Source organism: Typopeltis vanoorti, chromosome 14 (assembly GCF_054136105.1).
Source record: "Typopeltis vanoorti isolate ZY-2024b chromosome 14, IOZ_Tvanoo_1.0, whole genome shotgun sequence".
Classification (NCBI taxonomy): domain Eukaryota; kingdom Metazoa; phylum Arthropoda; class Arachnida; order Uropygi; family Thelyphonidae; genus Typopeltis; species Typopeltis vanoorti.
This window is the reverse complement of record NC_143562.1, coordinates 12,393,623-12,420,910: the sequence shown is the minus strand read 5'-3', so window position 1 is coordinate 12,420,910 and position 27,288 is coordinate 12,393,623. Positions and strand designations below refer to the sequence as shown.

The 27,288-nt window shown below is 36.8% G+C and overlaps 1 protein-coding gene across 1 annotated transcript in view; it reads left to right on the top strand.

Moving 5' to 3' along the window:
- Positions 1–27,288, top strand: part of LOC150099235 (protein FAM13A-like) — a 267,122-nt gene that overhangs the window by 150,804 nt on the left and 89,030 nt on the right. Inside the window, exons 12-15 of the mRNA XM_090404288.1 lie at positions 1,462–1,518; positions 1,639–1,701; positions 9,684–9,745; positions 23,575–23,633. Of these exons, the coding sequence (XP_090260414.1) occupies positions 1,462–1,518; positions 1,639–1,701; positions 9,684–9,745; positions 23,575–23,633 (241 nt within the window). The remainder of the gene's footprint in view (positions 1–1,461; positions 1,519–1,638; positions 1,702–9,683; positions 9,746–23,574; positions 23,634–27,288) is intronic.

Below are 27,288 nucleotides of genomic sequence, written 5' to 3'. Positions count from 1 at the left end.
TATCAGTGATACAATCAACAATTATTGAAAAATACTTGGCATTCATTATTTTAGATGCAATTTTTTTTTAAATTTCATTATTCAATATATTAATGATTTCGTTTTGTATACATTTCCCTAAATAATGAACATGAATTTCATTGTTTTTTATGCGTTCTATATGTTTTTGTAATACGTTGTTAAATTCAGTGAATAATTCGATCAGTTTCAAAAATTTTCCATTATTATTTGTATATAGAGTATCTGAACTTTCTCTGAATGCTATGTTTTCTTTTGCAAGAAATTTAATAACCGATATTCTGCGTTTTTAAAACATTAATCCAGTGTTCTTGTTTGAGTAATTTTAGCTGATGTTGATCAATGGTAGTTTCATTTCTTAAACACTTTTCCACATCAGTCCATTTTTCAAAATTATTAAAATGTTCTTGAGATTTTTCGTGGCTCTGAAGAACTTGGGACATGCTTCCAATCGTTATTTCCGAAATTAAGTTCATAGTTCGGATATTAGAAAATAATTTGCAGCAGAAACAAAATGCTACATTTTTTGAACTTGAGTAAATTAACCAAGATCTTTTAATTGTTTTCTGCATTACTCAAAATCCTATTATAATGCGATACATGAAACTTCTATTATGTTCATGTGTGGAAAAAAAGTCTTTTGATGCAGCAGGAGGACCTCGTTTTACTAATATATCAATTATTGAATTGGACAAGTTTGGCCATAAAGCTGGATGGTCAAAAAGCTCGTAATTTAGTGTTGAGGTATTTGTATTTGAAGTCGAAGCTATTGGATGTTTCTCAAGAGCCTGATTATCATCTAAACACAAATTTGAATTTTTTTCCCGATTTCTGAAAATTTCCGATTAATTTTTTTTCTTAAATAAAAAAGAAACTCTGTTAAGTTTTCCGCCCTTTTACTTTTCCGCCTGTGGCATTCGCCCATTCCGCTCGTGCTGGGCTTGTACAGAGGCAGATAACAAAGATGGTTTCAGGACTGTACAATATGAGTTATGAGGATCAACTGAGGGAATGTGGACTGCAGAGTTTGGTGGATAGAAGGAGAGGTGATATGATTGAGACTTTTAAACTGTTGAGAGGCAGTTACAGGGGAGTTGAGAGTTCTTTCACTTGGTGGAACAGCAGGAAGGAGCGATAACAAGGAGCCATCCCTGGAAGTTACGAAAGGAAGTTGTGTGCAAAAGAGTGAGGAGTGGTTTCTTTGCGTGGAGGGTGGTTGAACCTTGGAATACATTGCCTGAGAGAGTGGTTGGAGCGGGAACAGTCAATGAGTTCAAGGAGTGGTATGATAAACTTTGTGTTTCCTAAAAACAACCTCCCACGATGAGTTTTGAGTCCATGGAGGCCTGGATAATAACAATGCTGTTTCTGTTACAAATCTGTTGTTTGTTTTTTTTCTTGAAAAAGCATTTTTATTTCAATTGATTTTTGTTTTCTTTATAGCTCTTATGAAGCTCCTTTGTCTCCAAGTGCGTATAAGAGTTACTTGTCATACAGAAAGTGAGTATTTTTCTTTTTGTGTGTATAGATAGATATCTTAAAATTCTTTAATAACCTTCTTGAATTAAATAATAGTTTGTTGTTGATCAGAATTCTTATTCACATAATTTTTTTATCTAGTTTGCATTTTGATCCTAATATACCTCCTTCTCCTCCAGTTGAACAGGAAGATTTTGGAAAAAGGTATTGAAATGATTTTTATTTTTTTTAAAACTTATATTTAATTCTGCTTTTAGTAAGATATACACTGATGTCCCACTACACTCAAGATGTATTCTTGTAAATGGGATTTAACTGAAGTAAGGGATCATTAAAAGGAATCATTATGAAAATGTGTGCATGAAGATATGTTCTGGACAGTATTATTTTGTACCTATACATATAGGGATCATTATTAGTACACAGAGAGTGATATGTTATTATTCATTAAACAGTACAAAATATGACCAACATAGATAAGCTGCAAATTCAAAGAACCTGCCTTTCTTTAAACTTTTCATTGTTTTCCGCTTAATGCTCATATCTTTCCACCAGTCTCGGTCTGTTACATTTCTCTGCACTGTTAACCATGTTACCAACATCAACACAAGTATTTTTTTTTTTTTTTTTAATGTTTAGGCTTTTAAATAGTCAAGTCAAAAAGTGAAACATGGAAACATATTTTGAGGATACTATTAAAAAAGATAATAATAAATAAAAAAAATCCTAACTCATCTGGCTAGCCCAGTTGGCTGAGTAGATAATGTCTTTGCTCTGTAGGCACACTGTGGAGTTTGAATTCCACAGAATCATGGATGTCTGTAAGTCTTTAGATGGTAGACGATAATCAAAAGAAGATAATTGTGTGTGTGTGTGTGTGTGTGTGTGTGTGTGTGTGTGTGAGAGAGAGAGAGAGATTAACATTAAAAAAAATGAAATAAGTTCCATGGTGGATAGTTTCACGCTATCCCCGGTAGAGCTTGTTAACAGTTCTTTTATGAACCTTGGCACTGTCAGTATGGAATACATTATCATCATATCCTGGTTCTATCATTGTACAAGATATTGTGATCCATCAAGATATCCTGATTTTCTATCAGTAATTTTCTTCCTAAATAGCTTATTATTTGTTAGTTCTCTAATATTATTATCTCTTACACCTTTACACATGCTTTAATATTAATAATGTCAAGTTTCTTTTTAATATTTTTAAATTTTTAATATGGTTCTATCATTTGTGCCATATGCTGATTTACTTAATTTTCCTCAAACTCTTATTAGACACATGGGCTCCAGTCTTTATTATTACGTGACCCCTCCAGGAAGTCTAAAGACTCATCGAGGGAGGGCACCTACTCTACAACTTTGTCTCCTTCACTCAATCCACCGACTACAATGAACTGCAACTACCATCATCTACACCAATGCCATCTACTGTCCACCACTAGTATTTTCACAGACAATCCAAACATCCATACCCACAGCAGGATTCGAACCTGCAGCCTTTTGGCTGGAGAGAAGATACGCTAACCAGGCCAGCAACTACTGTATACTTTACTAATGTACTGGCCTTTACTGTATATATATTATTATTATTATTATTATTATTATTATTCAGGCCTCCAAGGAGTCAAAAGACTCATCAAGGGAGGTCCTTCCTAAGACATAGTCTGTCAAGACTCACTGAGGGGAGGTCCCCCCCCTGAGAAACACAGTCTATCATACCACTCTTTAAACTCACTGACCGTTCTCGCTCCCACCACTCCATCAGGCAATGCATTCCATGGCTCAACCACCCTCCACACAAAGAAACCACTCCTTACCCTCTTGCTCACAGTTTCCTTTCGTAACTTCCAGGGATGGCCTCTTGTCATCACTCCTTCCCGCTGATCAACCAAGCGAAAGAACTCCCCAGTGTCAACCCTGTAACCACCTCTCAACAGTTTAAAAGTCTCAATCATATCACCTCTCCTTCTTCTATCCACCAAACTCTGCAGTCCACATTCTCTCAGCCGATCCTCATAACTATCCTTGTACAGTCCTGAAACCATCTTTGTCATCCGTCTTTGTATCCTTTCCACAGTTAATTTATCCCCTTCAAATCCTGGGGACCAAATCTGAGAACAATAGTCCAAGTGTGGTCTGATCAGAGACTTATACAACAGAATAATAACCCTCTTATCTCTGCAGGTCAGTGTCCTTCTCATAATAGCAGCAATCCTCTGTGTTACCTTCACCACCTTTGCAATATGTCCCCTAAACTTCAGGTTTCTATCAATCATCAACCCTAGATCTCTTGTCTCCCCTACTTCCTCCAGTATAACTCCTCCCATAGAGTATGCAGCATCCCATCGATGTTTCCCAAACCTCAAGACCTTACATTTTGCTGCATTAAACTGACACCCCCATTCATTTGCCCATCTATCTAGCTTATTTAAATCCTCTTGCAGGGCTACCACATCTGCACTATTACTAATAATCCTTCCCAGCTTCGCATCATCTGCAAACAACTGAATATCCCCCTGCAATCCACTGGCTATGTCATTGATATAAAGGTTAAACAATATAGGTCCTAGTACTGAGCCCTGTGGGACCCCACTTGTAACCCTCTGCCTCCTGGAAACTGCTCCACCATACACAACTCTCTGATACCTATCAGACAGCCAATCCTGAATCCAGTTGACCAATCTGACATCCAGACCCATGTGCTGTAACTTAAATATCAGCTTATCATGTGGCACCCTGTCAAATGCCTTTGCCAAGTCTAAGAAAATTGCAGTATATGCCTTTCCCTCATCTAATGTTCTTGTAACTTTATTATAAAAGGCTAGCATATTGCTAAAACAAGAGCGTCCTTTCACAAATCCATGTTGATTCTCACAGATAACATTACCCTCATCTGCCCAATGCTGTACACGGTCCCTCACTACTTTCTCCAAGATCTTAACAACTACTGATGACACACAGACTGGCCTATAATTAGACACTTCCAGTCTGTTACCACCCTTATGCAATGGCACTATCTTACCTTCCTTCCATTCCCTGGGCACCTTTGCCAAAGCCAGACTTTCATTGAAAAGCCACGTTTCTGGCTGTCATATCCATGAGTTCAAATTGGTTTTGAAACTATTAATTTGGTATTTTGGATGATTTTTCTCTTGTTCTGTATAAATTTATTGAGTTTACTCTGTTTTGCATATTCGGTTTGCTATCTCTACTAAAATTTGTAAAGTAACAAAATTATTACTTGATATATAGGTTTGTATTGAGCATGCCACTTGTTTCTGTGTTGCTCCAATTTTCTTTGGTGTTAATCTTTTTATTGCTGATTTTTTGTAATTTCATTATTATTATTACTTGTTACCTCTATAGCATTTTAGGACTTATGCAATAAACTATCCTGCAATCCACCCAACTTCAGTCTGCTCATTAAAGGATGTCTATCAACTTGGTGTATCCAGTTTGTCTGTTTTTTAGGAAGGAAAAACCTGAGCTTCTGGAAAGGAAAACTCTTTCTACTTTCATATCTGACTAGCTAGCTCATCTTCAATTAAAAAAGCTATTAATAAAATTTGAACACAGGTCTTTTCTATACAAAAGGTGCATATATATTATGCACCTGTTGGGACACCAAGGTGTTATTTCGCATAATTTAGTGAACTCCATGCTGTAATAGCAAAAATTGAAACATTCTAAAAATATATGAAGGGTGTTTGATAAGTCTGTGCAAAAATGAAGAAAACAATTTTTTTGGGACAAACATTTTTTATTTTTCAACATAGTCTCCTTTGAGGTCTATATGCTTAGTCCAACGATGCTAGAGTTTCTTGATCCCGTCCATATAGTATGATTTGTCCAACTCTTCAAAATATGCAGTTGTTTCGGCAATCACTTCATCGTTTGATGAAAATCTCTTTCCTGCTAGCCATTTTTTCATGTTTGGAAACAGATAGTAGTCCAAGGGAGCCAAATCTGAAGAGTAGGGGTGATGCGAAAGGACTTAGTAGAATAATTTGAACAATTTTTGCAGTCACAATTGCAGAAAAGTGAGCGGATGCGTTGTCATGGTAATAAAGAATCTTCTTTTTCGCCAAGTGTGGTCGTTTTTCCTTTATTTCATTATTTAAACGATCCAGCAAAGACGCATAATACACTCCGGTAATTGTTTTGCCCTTTTCCAAGAAGTCTATGAAGATTATGCCACGAGCATCCCAGAAGACGATATCCATAACCTTTCCTGCTGAAGGAATGGTTTTCACTTTCTTTGGTGCAGATTCCCCGCTTGCAACCCATTGTTTTGACTGTTTCTTGGTCTCAGGCTGGTAGTGATGAATCCATGTTTCATCTACTGTTACGAAACGACCCAAAAATTCCTCTGGATTCTGTTGAAACAGCTTCAAACTGTCCTTGCAACATTTCACACATTGACGCTTTTGATCCAGTGTGAGCAAACGCGGCACTCATCTTGCGGATAGTTTTCTCACATGTAAATGTTCATGTAAAATATTATATATGCGGTCATTTGAGATGCACACAGCGTTATCAATTTCACGCACCTTCACTCCTCTATCATCCATCACCATATCATGGATTTTTTTAATAATTTCTGGAGTAGTGACTTCAACAGGGCCTCCAGAATGTTCAGCGCCACTTGTGCTCATATGACCACTTTGAAAGTTACTAAACCACTTATAAACTGTTCTAATCAAAGGTGCAGACTCACCATAATGTTTATCAAGCTTAGCTTTGGTTTCTTGAGCCATTTTGCCTTTCAAAAAATAATCATTACACGAAATTCTTTCTCATCCATTTTTCACAAATCACGGTACTTGATCGATTCAAATGAATGCCAAACACAGAGTAATAGATCTATCTGAGTGAAGCTTAGTGTGTGATCCTCCAACAGTTGCCAACAACTAAAAATAACCTTGATATGTACTGGTGGTGCCATCTCTTAGACTTTGCACGGGCTTATTGAACAGCCCTCGTATTTGCTTCCAGGTCTCAAATTTCGAAGTTATGCTAACTGACCACAATGAACATATGCAGGTAAAAAAATTCTTAGTAGTAGCAGGTGGACACTAATTCGCTTTGCACATTCAAATATCTTGTTTCCATTTCTTGATTATGAATTAGATGTCCTGGTTAGCTGAGTGGATATCCTCTCTGCTCTCCAACCAAAAGATCATAGATTCAAATCCTGCTGTGGCATGGATATTTGAGATTGTCTTTAGGTAGTAGATGATATTCATTGCTCAGTATTTGACCAGTACTCTGCATACTGGAAGCTTGAAATGGTTTCCAAAAGTTCTATGTTTTGGTCTTCAGAGCAGTTTCCAGATGATCTGACTAATAGTTCACCCATAGTATTGAATATGCTATGGTTTGCAACTTTTCATGGATGAGATTGACAAAAAAACATGAATTGACAACCAGTGAATATTTTGAACTCATAATGCTTAACTGGTATTTGGATTTAGATTTTATTTTGTTTTTCTTTCTTTAAAATTTATAGGAGAGTAAAATTATGTAGAAGAAATTTAATGTCATTCTTCATTTAGGAAAGGTTGTAGATGTATAACACTTTGGTACTGTGGACGTGCTAATGGTTAAATAATCTGGGAATCTCTAGATACCAAATATGGAACATTTGCATGTCATTTCAGTAAGCAGGGTGGATTACTAGACCATGAAAATGACCTAAGTAAATGTAATAAATGGTAGATGAAAATAATCAACCACCTGTCTGAGGTGGTTGATTATTACACAAGCTACTACACGATATGTGTTTCGGGACCTTGGTTGTCATAATGCTCCAACTACTTACGTTGATTACAAAGGACATGCTCGTTGTTGTAGATGATCATAAAACTTTTCAGCTCTGAAAATTTATTTAAAGTTATATGCATGCATACACACACACAAAAGAAAACAAAAACTGTGGGTAAGAGAGGATGTTTATCATCCATTGTGATATCATTGCCACCATCTTAAACATATTTGGTCTTCTCCAGAACAAGCCTTCCAGATATTTAATCCTTGACTTGCCCATCACAGGACTAGTGTACTGTAAGTATTCAGTGTGCTATGGTTGATATTAACATAAAAGAGATGGTTTTGGATATCTGGAATGGTTATTTCAAAGAAATTATTAGATGAAGAAATTGGTATTAAAAGAAAAAGAAAATATCCTCAAGCAATACACAGATATCATGTTGGAGACTTAATGGATTGTATCACAGCACTTAAGCCTCTATACACGGAATACACAGATAATGTGTATATTTCAATACTGGAGGTTTCAAAAGCTACACAGATTTCAAAGAAAATATGCATAGATAGCTAGAGTAGATTTATATTTGACCTGAAATGCTTCAGGTCAATTATAATCTACTGCAGAGAAAAATTTTACCACCACAAAATTCAAATGACTAGCTTCCCAGTGAGTGGAATTAGGTTCTTATATAAGTCAATAAGATATCTTCTCAAGTGAAAATATTATTGTTATTATTATTATTACTGCATAGGCACCTCCATGGAGTCCTTGATGCTCATTGTGGGAGAAGCAAACTATCAACACATTATCTGGCATACCTCTCCTTGAAACCATTAAGACAAAACACTCATAACTGACTCATGCAACCCATTCAATTCATTCACCACTCTCAAAGTGAAAAATCTAGTCCTCACATCCTTGCCAACCATACTCTTACCCAATTTTCAGGATGACCTCTTGTCCTTCCCTTTCTAGCCAAGTGCTGAAACATTTCCCCTACATCAATTCTATAAAATCTTTTAAGTAAATTTTAAGGGATATGATAGAAACGTAAATGTTTCTGTCATATCCCTTTTTGTGCATATCAATTTTTGTAACCCACAAATCCTCAATCTATCCACAAAGGAAGTATTAAACAGACCACTTACCATCTTGGTCACTCACTTCTGAATCATCTCCACATCCCCAAGAAACTTGTGTGACCAGATCTGAGCACAGTATTCCAGATGTGGTTGTATCAAGGCTGTATAAAGAGGAATGATAACTCCTTTATCACTGCTTGGTAGTGTGTTCCTCAATAACCAAGTAATTCTGTGAATTTCATTATTCACAGAATTTGGCAGAAGTGAAATTGACATTATTCTGCCAATCTCACTTCTTTTCCTTTGATACCTCTTATGTCGATGGTCTCGATCCTGAGTTCTGCGGATTTGGAGTTTGTGCCAGTACTGCCCACTCTGGATCTCTGATGTAAATACCTTGGACCTTGTTTAACTGGGAGATGCCCCAGCTGAAAATTCCATCATTTTATTGTGGAGTAAAACAGTAAGAATACAGTTTGGTCAGTTAAATACAAAATTGTAAATGCATTCTCATTCATGTATCCAGGTAAATACCTATTGACCAGCTGCAGGAGGAGGATTGGCTCAGTCTAGTTCTCCACATTCCTTAAAAGGCTGTGTGGAGTCTTCTCTTATATAGTTTTGACCCTTACGTAATCCTATCTCTAAGAAACTTATTAAAATATCATTTGTTGCCATAGGTCAAGTGGATATTAAGTCCAACATTATTTCAAAGCTGAATGTTTATAGAAAGTTTCGTAAGTTGACCTGAGAGCTTATGAGAATACAATCCTCAGCATCTTTCACTACTTAAAGGACATGGGCACTGCCCAAGCTTCCATATATTTGCCTTTTGTTAGTGCATTTGATAAAGGTTTCGCTGGAAATTTCATCATGTACCATAATTTTATTGTGATGTAAAGCGATGTAAAACAGTTTTATTGTGATGTAAGAATACAGTTTGGTCAGCTTTGTAATTTTGTTTATTTGTACCATAAGTTTTTGAAATACTTTTTTGATATTGGCTTTTTTTTCTCTATTGTAGAAGTGTAAATGAGTGTGATCCTGTTCTGGTTTGCTATTCATTCTGTTTTTATTTTTCATACCTATTTATTCAAGAAATTTTGGAGATTCATTTTAAGTTGAAATAATTAATACAATGGTAATAATACAGAAAAATGCTTTCAATTTTAAGTTAATTGTTGATTATTTAATTCGTCTAATTATTTAATCCTCAGTTTATCGGCATTCAGAAACTGCACATCTAAACATAAAAACAAGTGTCTATTTTAATAAATAGTTTTCTAATATTTGCATGTCTTAATATCTAATATTGTTATTTTAATTAGTACTTTAAAGGAAGAAGAAGCTTCAGCTGCCACTATGAAGCAACTAGCTAAGAAAATCCACAGTAGGTGTCCTTTGATAAATTTTGTTTAGTTTGTTTGATATAAATATTTGAATTAATTTTGTATAATAATATTAATACAGGAAAACCTCGCTTAATGCGATTAATTAATCCATCATTTAATGTGCACTAAGCGAAATCACATTAAACGAATACAATAAACAATAGGAATAATTATAATTCATCCATCAGTTAGTGTAAATTTGGAAAAAAATTACAGTATAAGCTATATTAAAGGATAAAATCATCAAAGTTAATAAAAATCAATTGCTTATTTTTTATTTATTGTCTAAACATTTGATTGAGCTGTTTTTTTACAAAAAAAAAGTAAAGATGTTTGAATCGTGCTCGACTTTTTCATCTTGTCATACAATTTGTGATAGCTGGCGATTGCTTTATCAAGATTGCGGCAAACTTTGAAGCTTCGTTCCATATCAGGATCAGCATCAAACAAAATTTCCTTAACATGTTCAATGTGTGTGAAAACTAGCTCAAGTTCTTTAGCAGTTAGCTTCTTATTAATAACATTCTGTTCTTCTTCGCACTCCTTATCTTCTTCTTCATATGCACACTGTTCTTCTAGTTGAAGGAGATCATTCTCGCTTAAATGTTCTTAATGGGAATTGAGCAAGTTTCTCGCATCTTCATTATCCAGTTCATTAAATAAAAGTTCTTTTCCAATTGTGCTGATTTCTTCATTAATGTTAGATCTTGGATTTTGCACACGATAAACTAATTTAGGCTTGAGTTTAAAGTCTCCTTCTGCATTGCCTCCTAATAAAAGTGTAAGACAATCTTTAGATACTTTGTATCCTGGTTGAGATGCTTCAATTTTAGCAAGGAAAGTTTTTGTTGGCATACACTTCCAAAAGAGACAGATTTCATCGACATTGAATATTTGTCGATCGTCATAATCACCCTCCTGAATTATCCTTTGCAATTCTTCAGGAAACTTGGCCACAGAATCTTTTTCAGCATTAGCAAATTCCCCAGTTATTCTTACATTATGCAGTCCAGTTCGATTTTTAAAATTGTCAAACCATCCTAAACTATTAATAAAGCTTTCACATTCCTCTTGAAATTTGGTCTCTTTCAATGAGGTAAAAAATATTGAGAGCCATTGCCTGAATATTTCCTGTACTAAGAGGTATTCTTTTTTGATTATACACCTCAATTCAGAGAGATAGAAGACACTTCCATCTCGATCATTAAATGGCTTCTATTTCAGGCGATCTGTATGCTTAAAGAAGCAGTAGCAAATTTTCCTTGTTCTTTGTATTCTTTGCTCTTATTTATCTTATTTAGTCCGAATGTAGACTCGCTGTATCCCCCAGGTCTTGCACAATCATTATATTACTAGCACCACTTTCATGTATCTTTATGACCTTCAGCTTTTCCGCTCACTTCAGATTGGCGACAAAAAATTTCGCATAACATAAAAAAATCGCGTTAACTGATTAATCACTTGCTTAAAGCAGGAAATAGTATAATTTCACTCAATCAATCTAACTAATTATCATGCATATCGAATTCGCATTACAAGTGGTTTTCCTGTAATAATATAGTAATAATATTGAATACTGTTATCATCCCCTTAGGCTTAATAACAAACCTGCTCAGGTTTGCTGGTCACGAAGGCTTCTGAGCCTAACATTTCAGCGTTAGGCTTAATAATCCTCACAGCCAACTAACCAGGCTTTATGCAAACCTAATAAGTGATATAATCCTCATTATTTCCTGATAAGTACCCTTGAGGGAGGGGGGGGGGTTAGAACGCTGTGATATTGCTGCATAATTAAGTTTACATTACTACCAGCTTCCTGTCAACAATTTTCTTTCAAACTGTAAGGTAGGAAGGATTACATTAAAAAAATTGTCTCCAGAAAACCACTTAGTGAAAGACTGTTAAAAGTTTAAAAATTGAAAAGATAAGTTTTATTTTAGTAGTGATTAGTGAGTTTCATTTTGTTTTGATGTAAGTTTATTTTTTTCTAGCTTATCATAACTGAGTGATTCTGGGGATTTGTGTGTTTGAAACAGACATTTCTTTTACTGTTTTTGAAGCTTTCACAGTGAAGACACCAACAAAATGGTGGTCGGTACAAATGAGATCTGCATGTTATGCAGTATGAAATCAAATGTAATTAATGTGTGGACTTTTCAAGAATGGTTGTCTTGAGTGCAACATACGTGGAGAGACTAAACAAGAGACAAAAGGTATGAATATATCGAAAATGTGATAATCTGTTGGACTATGAGCTATTGGTAAATATGAAACTGACTGATAGAATGAAAGAGAGCATGGAGGGCGCTAGTGGGTCAAGTGCTACGGACGTGTTTTGAAGAGCTCCTGATTCAGATAAGTTTTACTAGGAATAATTAAGTATATATGCGTAATTGTTTAAGTAAGAGCGGCTGTAAACGTTGTACGCTACCGATATTATTAGTGCGGGTTTTTTTTTCTTGCCCAAACTAAATACAAAATCGTTAATATTAGACCTAGTAACCTGCAGGAAAAAAAAAAAAAAAAAAAAATGGCGGCGCCATTGTCATTCCATGATTTTAATTTGGATTTCAGTCGTTTCGTTAAGTGTGAGGTCTGTTATATGTATTCCTTCGATTACATAAATGATTTGTGGATATTTAGTGCAGATGGAAGAAGGGTGTGTGCGAAATGTGACCTGAACGAGGAATTGATGAATGCGAATATGAAATTGATGACAGAAAGTGTTAGTACCGATTGTGTCGCGAGTGCATCTTTGAAAGAGAAGGATGGTGAGAAAGACAGGCGAAAAATTGTTAAAAAATCAGGAAAAAAGAAAGAGCAATTTGACAGCCGTAACGGATGTTAAAAGAGACGAAAGTGAGGCGGAAAGAAACGAAATTGAGAGAACGAATGAAAGTAGAAATGGCGTGATGCAGAAATCGCAAGTAAAAAAAATCGAAAGAATGAATGATAGCGAAAAGAGAATGAATGATGGTGAAAGTTCGACGCATGTTGGAACGAAAGTACTGAACCAAAGAATGATGAATGACAGTAAAAGTGAGAAGAATGATAGCGAACGTTGGACGCATGTTAGTCCGAAAGTACGGAAACAAAGAAAGATATGTGAGAGTGAAAGTGAGAAGAATGATAGTGAAAGTTGGACGTATGTTGGACCGAAAGTACGGAAACAAAGAAGGATGAATGAGAGAGAAAGTGAGAAGAGGTGGTCGAGAGTTAGAAAGTTAGAAAGATTTAATAATAGAGAGAATGTGTCGTGAGGTTCGGAAGGTGAATAGGATTGGATGAAGCAAGAAATGAAATGGATGCGGAATGAAATTAAGAGAATTCAGGTCGAAACTGTTAAAATAAATCATGGTGGCATGAAAGAGTTAATGAAAGATGAGCGAGTGGCGTTGTATGGCGACTCCATTATTAAAGGTGTGCTAGAGGATAAAATGCACAAGGTATGTTTTCCAGACGGTAAAATGAGTAGAGTGATTGAGGCATTAAATATGAGGCGGGAACGAGCAAAAGAGTTATTTGTATTAATTGGTACAAATGATTTGAGAGAGAACAAAGAGCATGTCAAAATGAATGTCAGGAGACTGCTTGGAAAGATAAAAGAGAATAGTGTGACAGGAAGGGTAGTCAGTGTGTTGCCTAGGTATGATTGTGGTGAAATGAGGCGGAGAGCAAGGATTATGAATGATATTCTGGCTGAAATGTGTGAGGAGATGGGAGTACAGTTTGTTAATGTGTGGAATGAGTTTGAGGGACGAAGTGAGCTGTATGGGAGCGATGGACTGCATTTGAGTGGTTATGGTGTGAGTCGCTTGGAAAGACTGCTGCTGGAAAGTGGAGAAGTGAATAGAGAGAATGAATCAGATTGAGAGGGGAGTGATGTGGAAGAGCAGGAGAGTAAGACAGGAGAGATTGAAGAAGTGGAAATGAATGGGGAAGTGAGTGGTATGAGTATAGAAAATGAGAGAATGGGTGTGCAAGAGGAGCAGGGAAACGGGGAGGCTCAGGGTGGACAGGGATACACAGCGTGAGAAAGGTGGATGCTCCAAGAGGAGGTGAGAGCATGTGTAGGCAGGAAAGTAATGGGATGATCAGGGATCAAAAGGAAACAGATGGAATTGCAAAGGGTTCTAAAATGAAGAAGCAGAAAGGGAAATGGCCCCAGTCCAGCATGGAGAGATCACATCGAGTGAGTGGTATCAGTGGAACTAGCTGTAGATCCAGAAATGAGTTGTTGTGTTTGTATACCAATGCTAGAAGTATAAGAAACAAGGCGGATGAAATGGTTGCACTAATTGCGTCTGTGCACCCAGAGATTGTCGGAATAAGTGAGACATGGTTAGATGAGGATGACATCCTGACAGGAATAGAGATGGAAAGGTATGATGTGTTTTGTGAGGATAGAAGGGGTAAAAAGGGAGGGGGAGTGCTATTGATGATAGAGAAAGAGTTATGTCCATACAAGGTAGAGATTATTATTATTATTATTATTATTATTATTATTATTATTATTATTATTATTATTTTGACACCTCCAGGGAGTCCAAAGACTCATCGAGGGAGAGTGTGCCGACAGCATCGAACGATTGGTCCCCTTCCAACTACTAACCGCGCTCAAAACATACTTAACTGAGCCATTAGTAGCAGAGGCTCTACCAATCGACCAACCTTCACCGGCAGATGCAAGAGGGAAATGGGGCCAGTGGTTTTGAGGCAGTATGGTGTGAGATAGAGGTGAATATAATCAAATATTTGGTGGGATGTTGTTATAGACCTGGTAATGTGGATGGTGGTGATAGTGAAATGTATAGTCAAATAAGCCAAGCAAATAAGAAAAGGGTGATCATTATGGGTGATTTTAATTATGGCAATATAGACTGGAATGAAGAGATAGCAACTGGAAGTAAAGAAATTGAGTTTTTGAGGGATAACTACCTCAGACAGTATGTAACAGAGGGCACACGAGGATTAAGGGTCTTGGATTTGGTCATTTCATCGGAGGATGTAATTATCAATGAGGTATCAAATCATCCACCAATTGGTGAAAGTGACTATGAGGTGATTACTTGGGTGGTTGCCAGCAGTGCAAGGACCCTTGTGAAAAAAGGGTATATGTGGAACTACAAGGGGGGGTGATTATGAAGAGCTCAGGAAACAGCTTGCAGGTGTAGCATGGAATGAGGAGTTAGCTGGAAAAGAGATCAATGCAGCTTGGGGGATTTTCAAAAAATATTTAGTAGATGCAATGTCTAAATGTATACCATGGGTGAGAAGGTTAAATAAGGTAGGTGTGAGATGGATGAACAAAGAGATTAAGCCTGCAATACAGAGAAAAAGGGCATTGTGGAGGCAGCATAAGAGAAGTGGAAGTAACCAATTTCATGAGGTCTACAAAGACCAGGCAAGGAGGGTGACTTGGTTTGTGAGAGTAGCTAAAGAGAGGTATGAACAGCAGTTAGCTAATGAAGCCAAAAAGAATCCTAGGGAGTTCTTTCGATATGTAGCCAGCAAAAGAAAGAATGATTATGGAAGGATGACATTGATTGGAGGAAATGGTATAAAGACAGCTGTTGCAGAATGTGTGGTGGAGATACTTAATGAGCAGTTCATAAAGATCTTTCAATCTTGTGAATGTGACTTCATGGAGAGATTAAGAGCAGTTGATGATGGGGAGGGGAGACTGACTGTAAGTGAGCAAGAGGTGTTTGGGGAGTTGAGTAAACTAGATGTAAATAAGGCTGTGAGACTTGATAATATATCACCGCGTATTCTGAAGGAATGTGCCAGAGAGCTGACACCTGCCTTGACATATTTTTTTAATACGAGTCTTGCACTTGGTCAAGTCCCTAAAGAGTGGAAGGAGGGCAAGATTGTGCCACTTCATAAAGGAGGTGATCGAACTCAAGCATCAAACTATAGGCCTATCTGTGTGTCAGGTGTTGTGGTTAAGTTGTTGGAGAAGCTTGTGAGAACTAGGATCCAGAGTTGGGTTGACAACAATGGTATAATCTTTGATGGACAGCATGGATTTGCTAAAGGGAGGTCGTGTTTTAGTAATCTACTTACTTATTACAATAAAGTGACTGCTTCCTTGGACAGAGGAGAAGGATACACAGTAATATACTTGGATTTCGCAAAAGCTTTTGATAGAGTACCTCATGATAAGTTGACAGTCAAACTAGAGCAAATGGGGTTGGATGTTAGATTAGTGCATTGGATTGGAGACTGGCTATCTGATAAGTATCAACAAGTTGTGTTATGAGGGTGCAATATCCAGGAAAAGGAAAGTCACTAGTGGAGTGCCTCAGGGATCTGTTTTAGGGCCATTACTATTTAACTTGTATATTAATGATATTGGCGAAGATTTGGATGGAGATATTTAGTTGTTTGCAGATGATTCAAAGTTGGGACGAACCATAAAGAGTAATGAAGATGTTGTGGCCTTGCAAGAAGACTTGAATAAATTGAGTGATTGGGCAAGCAAATGGGGATGTGAGTTCAATGTTGCAAAATATAAGGTTTTAAAATTTGGAAAACAAAGATGGGATGCAGAATTTATGCTTGGTGAGAATATATTGTTGGAAGTAGAGGAAATAAGAGATCTGGGGGTGATAGTGGATAAGGATCTAAAATTTAGGGGACACATCGCCAAAATTGTGAAGACAACACAAAGACTTCTGGGAATGATGAGGAGGACACTGACGTGTAGAAGTAGGGAGATTCTTGTTCCATTGTATAGGGCTTTGATTAGGCCACACATGAACTATTGTGCCCAGATTTGGTCACCTGGTTTTCAGAAGGATGAAGAGATGTTGGAAAGGGTCCAAAGGCAACTGACTAAAGTAGTTTCTGACCTCTGGAATGTCGAGTATGAGGAAAGATTGAAAAGATGTAATTTGCAGAGTCTAGTGGAGAGAAGGAAGAGGGGAGATATGATAGAGACCTATAAGTTGGTAAGGGGTTGTTATAGGATCAATGGTGGAGAAGTTCTACAGAGAATAGTGGGAGATCAGGGGAGAACCAGAGGTCATCCCTGGAAACTGTATAAAGAGGGTGTGAGTAGGGGAGTGAGAGGCAGGTTTTTTTCATGCAGAGTTGTGAGGGATTGGAATGCCTTGCCTGAGAGTGTGGTGTCTGCAAGGAGTTTGAATGTGTGTAAGACGCAGTATGATTAGATGTGTGTGTGAGATAAAAGGACCTCCTAGATGAGTCTTTGACTCCATGAGGTCTTGTTTAATAATAATAATTGTGGGAGTAAGAGACTATGAAACACTGAATGAAAGTGAGTGACATTGTGGAAGTGAAAGAAAGTATGATTGATGAAATGAAAGCAAATGATAGATACTGTGGAAGCAAAGGAGGAATTAGGAAATTAAAGAAACAAATAATGTAATTGCCAAGATGCAAGACTTGAAAAATTCTTTAATCAGAACGAGAAGTGAGATGAAAAGTTTGGCAAGTCCGAATGAAAGAGTGCAAAAGGATATAGTGATGTGTAGAGATTCCATTATTAGAAGTGGAGTAAATGAGAGATTCCATAAGGTGTATTTTCCAGGAGAAAGAATTAGCAGGATAATTGATGTATTGACCATGAGAAGCAGACAAGCAATCAGGTTAGTGGTGGTTGTTATAACAAATAACTTGGTTATACATAAGGAGAATATGAGGATGGAACATCAGAGTGTTGCTGACGACAGTAAAAGATAACAGTGTGGTTAGAAAGGTAGTCAATGTGTTACAAAGTATGATAGTGACAAGCTGAGATGGAGAGCAGGAATCATGAATAGTATGTGGGCAGAGCTATGTGAGGAGAAGGAAGTGGAGTTTGTAAATGTGTGGAATGAATTTGGTGGAAGGGTGGAATTGTACAAAAGTGACGGATTGCATTTAAATGGATATGATGCAAGTCAGATGGAGAGAGACTGTTACTACAAGGAGATGCAATGAATGATATGAGCAAGAGATCAGAGGAAGTAAAACATGAAGCGAAAGATCAGGAGAGAGAGTGGAGGTGAGACTGAAGTGGTTGTAAATGGGAGTAGTAGTAGTGTAAGATAAGAGAGCTGGAATGCAAGATATGGAAACTGGGAGAGTCAGGGTGGACAGGGAGACACAGTAAGGAGAGTGGATGTTGGAGGTGTAGTGAATGCATGTAGGGATGGTAAGGTGTGGGGAAATCACAACCAACAAGTGGCATGGGCAGGACTGATTATAGACTTAAAAGTGAACTTGTGTGTTTATTTACAAATACCAGGAGCATCAGAAATAAGTAGGATCCATACATCTTGGTTTATGCCCATTATCCTGCCATCCCATCCAGTTGAACATTTGTCCTGGTGCCTTATTTTTTAACTTATCTTCTTTTTTTTTTTCCCAGTGCAACATAATGAACGTTTTGTTTTAAACATAGCATGCAGAGCACTTGCTGATAAAACAAAGTGCGTTTGGATATGAGTGGCAAGAGACAGCTAACTCCTTTATATAAGGATGGTGGGAAAAATATTCAAAGCTGCTACCCTGCAGGCCATTTGGTGTACTTTCTCCATTAAAATTATTATGGTCTGTAGAGAAGAGTCAATTTAAAGTAGCAAAAATTTCAAATTTATTAACCATAAAATGCTACTTTGAAGAAGGCTGTAGGCAATTTTATGAAAAAATTAAAAATAATAAGATCATCGAAAAAATATATTCTTCAGAAAAATACCAGTGACACAGTTTTAGAGATATGCCCAATAAACTGATTAAAGTATGTGAATATGTACCAAGAACAATTATTCTGCTTAAAATTATTTTTTAATGTTTAGATAATCAACATAATGAATTTTTTTATTTTGCTTTAATGTACGCAGATATTATGTTGTTTTTATTATCTTTAGAAAGAATTTTATATTTTATTATTATTACGTGGCACCTCCAGGGCATCCAAAGACTCATCAAGGGAGGGTGTCTACTCTACAACTCTCTGTCTCCACCACTCAACTTACCAACTACAATGAACTGCAACTACACCAATGCCATCTACTGCCAACCACTACCGCTAGTATTTTCACAGACAATCACAAACCTCCATGATTGGATTTGAACCTGCAGCCTTTTTTGGCTGGAGAGCTGATATGCTAACCACTGGCCAACCAGTGGTTATCATATCAGTATAAGCCAAAGTGTATAAGCAAAATGTATAAGCAATTTGGCGAATAAAGGAAGGGTGATCGTTATGGATGATTTTAATTGTGATAATATAGATTGAAATGAAGAGATAGCATTTGGGTATAAGGAAAATGAACATATTGAGAAATAACTATCTTAGATGGCATGTAAGGGGTGGGGGAGGAACACAAGGATCAAGAGTCTTAGGTCTAATCATTTATTTGAGAATGTGATTGTGAGTCAGGTAGGATGAGGAGCTGAGGGAGGAATTGACCAATTGATCAAAACCCTGAATAAGGTAGGTGTTAAATGGATGAATGAAGGGATTAAGTATGAAATCTGGAAGAAAAGAATTCTGTTGAAGCAGCACAAGATGAATAATAGTAACAGTCAATTGCATGAGGAGTATAAAGAACAGGCCAGGAAGGTTGCACCAGTTGGTAAGGACAGCAAAAGTGCAGTATGAGCAGAAATTAGCAAATCAGACAAAGAAAAACCTTTGAGTTTTTACAATATGTGGCAAGTAGAAGGAATCATGATTATGGTAAGATGATGTTAATGAATGAAAATGGTAGAATGGTAACTGTTGCAGAAGACAGTTCGGTCAACAATTTATAAGTGTGTTGCATCGGATTTGCTAACATGTCACCATGTGTCTTAAGGGAATGTTCCAGAGAATTGCCGTGCCTGTTTAATAAGTCTTACAATAACACAGGTACGAAAGGACTAGAAAGCAGGTAAAACTATCTCACTGCATAAAGGGAGTGATGAGACTTGGCTATAAATTATAGGCCAATCTGTATATCTTTAATTATTGTTAAGGTAATACTGAAGAGATTAGGGAGAATTACGGTGCAAAAATGTGTTGATAATAGCAGTATTCTCTGATGATCAGCATGGGTTTGTTAAACGGATGTCATGTTTTACCAACTTATGTACTATAACAAGGTGATAAATGTATTGGAAAAGAGAGATGTGTGGCATACCTACATTTTGCAGAAGCTTTTGATAGACAACCACACAAACTGTTAAATTGAAATGAATGGAATTGGATAACAAACTAATCAGTTAGATCAGTGACTAACTATCAGATAGGTATCAGAAAGTTGTATATATAAGGGCACAGCATACTGGAAGAGAAAAGTCACTAGTGGTGCTGTATAGGCTATTATTGTTCAACTTGTATATGAATGATATTGGGACAGGTCTAACTGGTGATATGCAACTCTTTATAGATGATGCAAAATTAGGGAGAACAATGTGGAGTCAAGCAGATGTTGTGGCCTTACAGGAGGATTTGAATAGATTCTATGAAGTGGCAGGTAAGTGGAACTCTCAATTCAATATTGCAAAGTGTAAGGCTCTGAAATTTGGTAAGCAACAATGGAACGCAAAGTATACACTTGGTGGGGAAATTTGGTGAAAGTTGAGGAGGCAAGAGACCTCGGAGTGGTTGTGGACAAGGACCTGAAGTTCAAAGCCACAAGTACACAAGTTGTGAAGTTGTTGCATCAGATAATGGCAATAATGCAGAGGACTTTGGTATGCAGAAATAGAGGTTATGGTTCCATTGTATAAAGCCTCATATAATATTACTGTGCACAGATATGATCTCCTGGTTTTCATGGTGATGAGGATATCTTAGAAAGGGTACAGAGAAGACTCACAAAGGTGGTAACTGGTCTTTAGAATGGGGTTTGAAGACAGATTGAAGAAATGTAATTTGCAAAGTCTTGTGAATAGGAGGAGGAGAAGGGATATGATTGAGACATATAAGCTGGCCAAGGGCTGTTACTAGATTAACATGGAATAAATTTTTCATGGAATGAGAGAGTGGGATGAAACAACAGGGCATCCCTGAAAACTGTAAGATGGGTGTGAAGAGTACAATCTTTGCATGGAGAGTGGTTGGTGAATGGAATGCATTGCCTGAGTGTATGTTGTGAATGCAGACACATTGAATGAGTTTAAGGCACTGTTTGATGAGCTTTGTGCACATGATTGTATGTGTTTCCTGCGATGAGTCTGACTCCATTGCAGTCTCATATTAATAATAATAATGTGAAGTCTCCAATATTGTCAAGTTATTAATTTCTGCCTTTTATTACTAGCTTGCTATCAACAATTTTTTTTCCAAATTAAGGTTATATGTGAGTTCTCCAATAATATCAGCTAATATTATTTTGTCTTCTAAGCATTATTAAGTACATGAATCCACCAAGCACTTGGTATTTCTCACTGTCTTTTTCTCATCATCAGTTATATCTGTTTTGCTACCCTTTGCTATCCTATTCTGTATAAATGACTATATCGTCTTAGATTGGCTTTGCTCACAGATTCTTGAATTTTAACTTTGTCAAATACTTTTCTGATATCTTCAGATATAATATCATTGATGACATTTTATTCACTCCCTTAATTTGATGGTGTAACAGGGTAATTAATTAATGCTATAATAGAGTTAGCTTGTTTGCCTGTTGGATGAAAACCTGGTTTCCAAGAGGTAACCACTTTGCCCATCTTGTTATGAGACTAGCTAACTCAACTCACTTCAGAAATTCTAATTTTGCCTCTTAGATTTTCTTATACACATTTCATTTCTGCTTTGCAAATCTTGTAGGTTTTTCATAAGTGCTGTTCCATTGTATTGGCTGTCACCATTCCTATCTATGCTTTCCTTGAGGCCTGTAAATGCAAACAACTGCTAATTAACATCCATTCACTGTCCTGTTTCAGATGTACCTTATGAACTCCTTCATTCTGCTTGTCTTTTTTCTTGGAACAGTATTCCTCACACTGTTTTCCCAAAGAACTATTATTATTATTATGTGACACCTCCAGGGAGTAAAAAGATTCATCGAGGGAAAGTGTGCCAACAGCATCGAATGATTGGACACCTTCCAACTACTAACTGCACTCAAACTTGCTTATCTTTTTATCTTCCACCTAAAGACATTCATGAAATGCCCATCTCACAGCAGAATTCAAAGCGACAACCTGTTGGTCAGAGAGAAATGTACTAACCACTCAGCCATCCATGTCTAGCACCATGGACCACTAGAAACTTAAATATTAAATGTAAATATGAATTAAGTGATGAAATGAAATGCATTAGTATAAATGATAGTATAAGTGGATATGGACTTTCACTCTTGCTTAACACCATTACTGATGCCATTGTGAACCGGCTCTTGCTTAGAGGTCCTAGCTGGGATTAAACGTAGGCAAAATAACCTAAGAATCACTTAAAATCAAGAGATCATCCAGTACAGATGTAAATAATTAGCAAGCACACAAACAATGACATCTGTTGTTTGTCCAGCGATCTTGTTGGATGGTGATGGGAATTTCAAGTATGCTTTCATAATTTTGTCCTAACTAAAGGAGGTACCTGATCATTATCAGAAAATTGGTAGTGTACCTATATTAAAATCAAGGGTATTAAACTGAGCTCTTTACTTTACTTGCAACAAATTTGGTATGAAAATTTTAATTGAAAATTGAAATTTAATTGAAATTCAAATTATTGAAATTTATTCTTATTGAAATTTTGATGAAAGTTTGAATGAAGACTAGAGGCTGTAGGCATTAACTATAAAAATAGTCAGGAATGTTTTTCAGGAATGTGGAAAACATTCCTGACTATTCGTTATTTGAGAATTTATGGAACAAGTAAAACATTTCAGCTATTTCAGTAAAATTTTTTAGCAAAAATTGTGACTAATGAAAAGATGTCCAATGAAGTGAAGTGATTTGAAGCCAATTGATTAAATTTATATGGAATAAGAGAGAAATTAGATAAAACACCAAATTAATAGTATATAAGATACTATTTCAACCAATTTTAACTTATTGAAATTTGGATGAAAGTTTGAATTAAGACTAGAGACTGTAGGTATTAAAATTCTGAGGAGAATATTTATTAGGGGACTGATGGAATCAGTGGAAGAATCATTAAATATGAATTTGATATAATTAAATTCTTAATGATATCACCACTTAATTGGACATCTTTTCACTAGCCACAATTTTTGCTAAAAATTGTTCTTAAAATAGCTGAAATGTTTTACTTGTTCCATAAATTCTCAAATGAGAAGTTGAGATAATATATATATATGAGCAAATTGAATCTGAGGTGGTATGGCTCTTTCTTCTATTATGGGTTTGCAAAACTGGTGTTTTTTATTGTGTGAAAAAAAATAAAAAATAAGATCCATATCTTACTGAATTCATGCAGTCAGTACTTAAGAAGACTGAAATGTAAGATCTGATAGTATTATAGATTAATAGATTAATTTGGAATAAAACTGTGACAGGAAGCCAGTACTAATGCAAACGTAAATATGTAATACTGCATAGTATTCTATATAATCCTTCAGGATTCATATCTGGAAACAATGATGAGCTCTCCTTCTCAATGATTATAACTGAATATCAAATAACAGTATTAATAAATAAATATTTTATTTATAAAACAAGCTGCAAAAGAGCTGCAATAATTACAGAAAAAAAATTACCAAATGTAGTTCTGTCAAAGCACTTTATCCTGTCAGCAGTTACTTATGTACTGTAGGTTTACAACCTTTCATGAGTGGGTGTCATAAAAAACATATTAAATCAGCATCACACATATATCTTTATTCTTCAATAGTAATGGGTTATTTTTTTCATTTTCTAGGTCTGAAGAAAAAGATAAAACATTTTGAAGAAATTTTTGAAGGAGAACATGGATATAGGGTATGTGTTTTTGCTATTGTTTATTTATTTCTCTCATATTATTATTATTATTCAGGCCTCCATGGAGTCAAAAGACTCATTGTAGGTGATCCTTCCTAAGAAACAAGTCTATCGTACCACTCCTTAAACTCATTGACCATTCTCGCTCTCACCACTCCATCAGGCAATGCATTCCATGGTTCAACCACCCTCCAAGCAAAGAAACCACTTCACACCCTCTTGCTCACAGTTTCCTTTCGTAACTTCCAGGGATGGCCTCTTGTCATCACTCCTTCCTGCTGTTCAACCAAGCGAGAGAACTCCCCAGTGTCAACCCTGTAACCACCTCTCAACAGTTTAAAAGTCTCAATCATATCACCTCTCCTCCTTCTATCCACCAAACTCTGCAGTCCACATTCCCTCAGCCGATCCTCATAACTATCATTGTACAGTCCTGTAACCATCTTTGTTATCTGCCTTTCTATCCTTTCCATAGTTAATTTATCCCCTTCAAATCCTGGGGAACAAATCCAAGTGTGATCTGATCAGGGTCTTACACAATGGAATGATAACTGTTTTATCTCTGCAGGTCAGCATTCTTCTCATTATTGCAGCAATCCTCTGTGTTACCTTCACCACCTTTGTAATATGTCCCCTAAATTTCAGGTTTCTATCAATCATCAACCCCAGATCTCTTGTCTCTTCTACTTCCTCCAGTATAACTCCTCCCATAGAGTATGCAGTGTCCCATCGATGTTTTCCAAACCTCAAGACCTTACATTTTGCTGCATTAAACCGACACCCCCATTCATATGCCCATCTATCTAGCTTATTCAAATCCTCTTTCAGGGCTGCCGCATTTGCACTGTTACTAATAATCCTTCACAGCTTTGCATCATCTGCAAACAACTGAATATCCCCTTGCAATCCACTGACAATGTCATTGATATAGAGGTTAAACAATATAGGTCCCAGTACTGAGCCCTGTGGAACCCCACTTGTAACCTTCTGCCTCTTTGATATTGCCCCACCATACACAACTCTCTATCTATCGGACAGCCAATCTTGAATCCAGTTGACCAATCTGACATCCAGACCCATGTGCTGCAACTTAAATATCAGCTTATCATGTGGCACCCTGTCAAATGCCTTCGCTAAGTCTAAGAAAATTGCAGTATATGCCTTTCCCTCATCTAATGCTCTTGTAACTTTATCATAAAAGGCTAGTATATTGCTAAAACAGGAGCGCTCCTTCACAAATCCATTTAGACTCTCACAGATAACATTACCCTCATCTGCCCAATGCTGAATATGGGAACAAATCCTTAGACTCTTAAATCCATAGATTTAAGAGTCTAAGGACATCCATGGTTTCTGAAGAATACTTTACGAACAGAGACAAGCAAGTTATTGTTCCTTTTTATCGAGCCTTGATAAGACCCCATCTTGACTACTGTGCCCAGATCTGGATGCCAGGGTTTCTTCTTGATGGGGAGGAGGTGGAGAGGATCCAGAGGCGAGTGACCACGATGATAGTAGGTCTATGGAATGAACCTTATGAGAACAGGTTGAAGATTTGTGGGTTGCAGAAATTGATTGAAAGGCAGAAAAGGGGTGATACGATTGAGACATTCAAATTACTGAAGGGTTTCTATAAGATTAATTCAGAGGATATTTTTCAGAACAGGACTGGTGGTGGGAGGACTAGGGGCCATCCATGGAAACTGGGCAAGAGTGTGGTTAGCAAAGGTGTTAGAACTAGGTTTTTTACTTGGAGAGTGGTGAATGAGTGGAATAAGTTGCTAGAGTCTGTTGTGGTGCCATGCCTTCGAATGAGTTCAAGGCAAAGTATGATAGATACTGTGTGGATGTTAAATAGTTGTTCTTGACGTGATGTTTAGGGCCTCCCTCGATGAGTCTAAGGACTCCTTGGAGTTGCCCGCAATAATAATCCTTTTAAGTTGGGCTAATCCTGTTATGTAGGAGGCGCTCCAGTAATTTATAGCTTGTGCTTAGCAAGGCAGTGGGTCGATAATTTTGTAGAAGGTCATTTGATTTCCCAGTCTTTAGAATCGGAATTATTTTAGTTCATTTGAACGATCGAGGGATTTTCAAGTCTGTAGGATGTCAGTGAAAAATTGTGCCAGCCATCATTTAGCGTACTTTCTGCAGTGCACTAATAATTCCAGATGGATGCTGTCGAAGCCTGGGACTTTTCCCATCTCTACATCCTTCAAATCAGATAAGATTTCCTTCACAGAAAAGAGGTGGAGTACTCATATATTGGCTCACCCATAGATTTAAGAGTTCTGAGTTTGCGCTTGACCTGGATAGTATAATCTCTGTGTTTTGGTGCTCTCGATAGATTTACTATATGTGAGGCCACTGCATCTGGAATTACAGATGTATTAAAACGCGTGTGTGTGTGGTGGGGGGGTTCTCTTCTTCTATCTTCTGTAAGAAGGACCATGATTCCTGACTTGAGTGCCTGAAATTCAGTTTTTCAACCGTCTCTGTCCATTTTTCCTTCATACAATGTCAAGGCTATGGATTAATTCATCTGTGGTTTCTTTGTCTCCATTTTCTAAGAATTCCTGTATAAGTTATCACTTGTATCATCCCACCCAGGGATATACTCTTTACAGTATCCCATGGGGATGGTCTTTTTAGATGCACTTATCACTGCACCCACAAATCTATCATAATTGCCACTGGAAGGAGCTATCCATCCTAGGCATTTTTCAAGTTTTTCAGAGAAAGCAGGCCAGTTGGCCTTCTTAAAGTTCCATTATGGCCAGGGGATTGAATTTACTAATGGGATTTGAGAGCCAATCTATACAATAACTGAGCAGTGTAGCTATATGGGAATTCTGTCAGGACCTGTCTATAGGCTGGTAGGAGCTGTTTAAATCTATCAGAGGTGACAAATTGTAAGTCAGGGTTGTAATCCTGTCTCCAAGATTACAATCAGGATTATAAGGCAATATTGCCTTATAAGATGAATTGTTTGTTAATGTAAAATTTGGATAATCACCAAGAAGTAATTCAGTACAATTAAAATGCATACCATATCATCTAAACTTGTAACTGTTATGGTTATACAAGTTTTGGTGATAAAGAACAGAAATGTTCACCATGATAATTTTGGTGTAACATTATTTCTTTATTTTATTTATATGGATGGTCTATGTGAGGAACCTTTATCTGGTCTCTTTCGACTAAAGGTGAGTTTAGTCAGTCTCATACAGACATAGGGTTTTTTTTCACTCAGAAACTCGTGTTTTTCGTCCCTCCCCCAGAACAGGCAAACTGGCCCAATGAACACACACACAGATTGCAATCAGGAATAACTAAGCCAGTCCATCCAGCCATAGGTCTGATTCGTCAGCTATGCTGGTCCTGAGTCCGGATAAAATTAGAGGGGATTGAGATAGTGCCATACTTCCCCATAAAAAGGGCTCATGGCCATTAAATCATCATATGAAATAAATAAATCATATTTACACTTTTTGATTCAAAAAGACATTGCCTATTACTTTTTCAGAATGGTCTATGTTCACTGACATGATAAAAAAAAAAATGTACTGAGCATCATAAAAAAATTCCATCTTATGAAGGATACCACACTAGCTGGTACTCAAAAATTGGTTATTGTGGCACAACAGTACTTCATTAT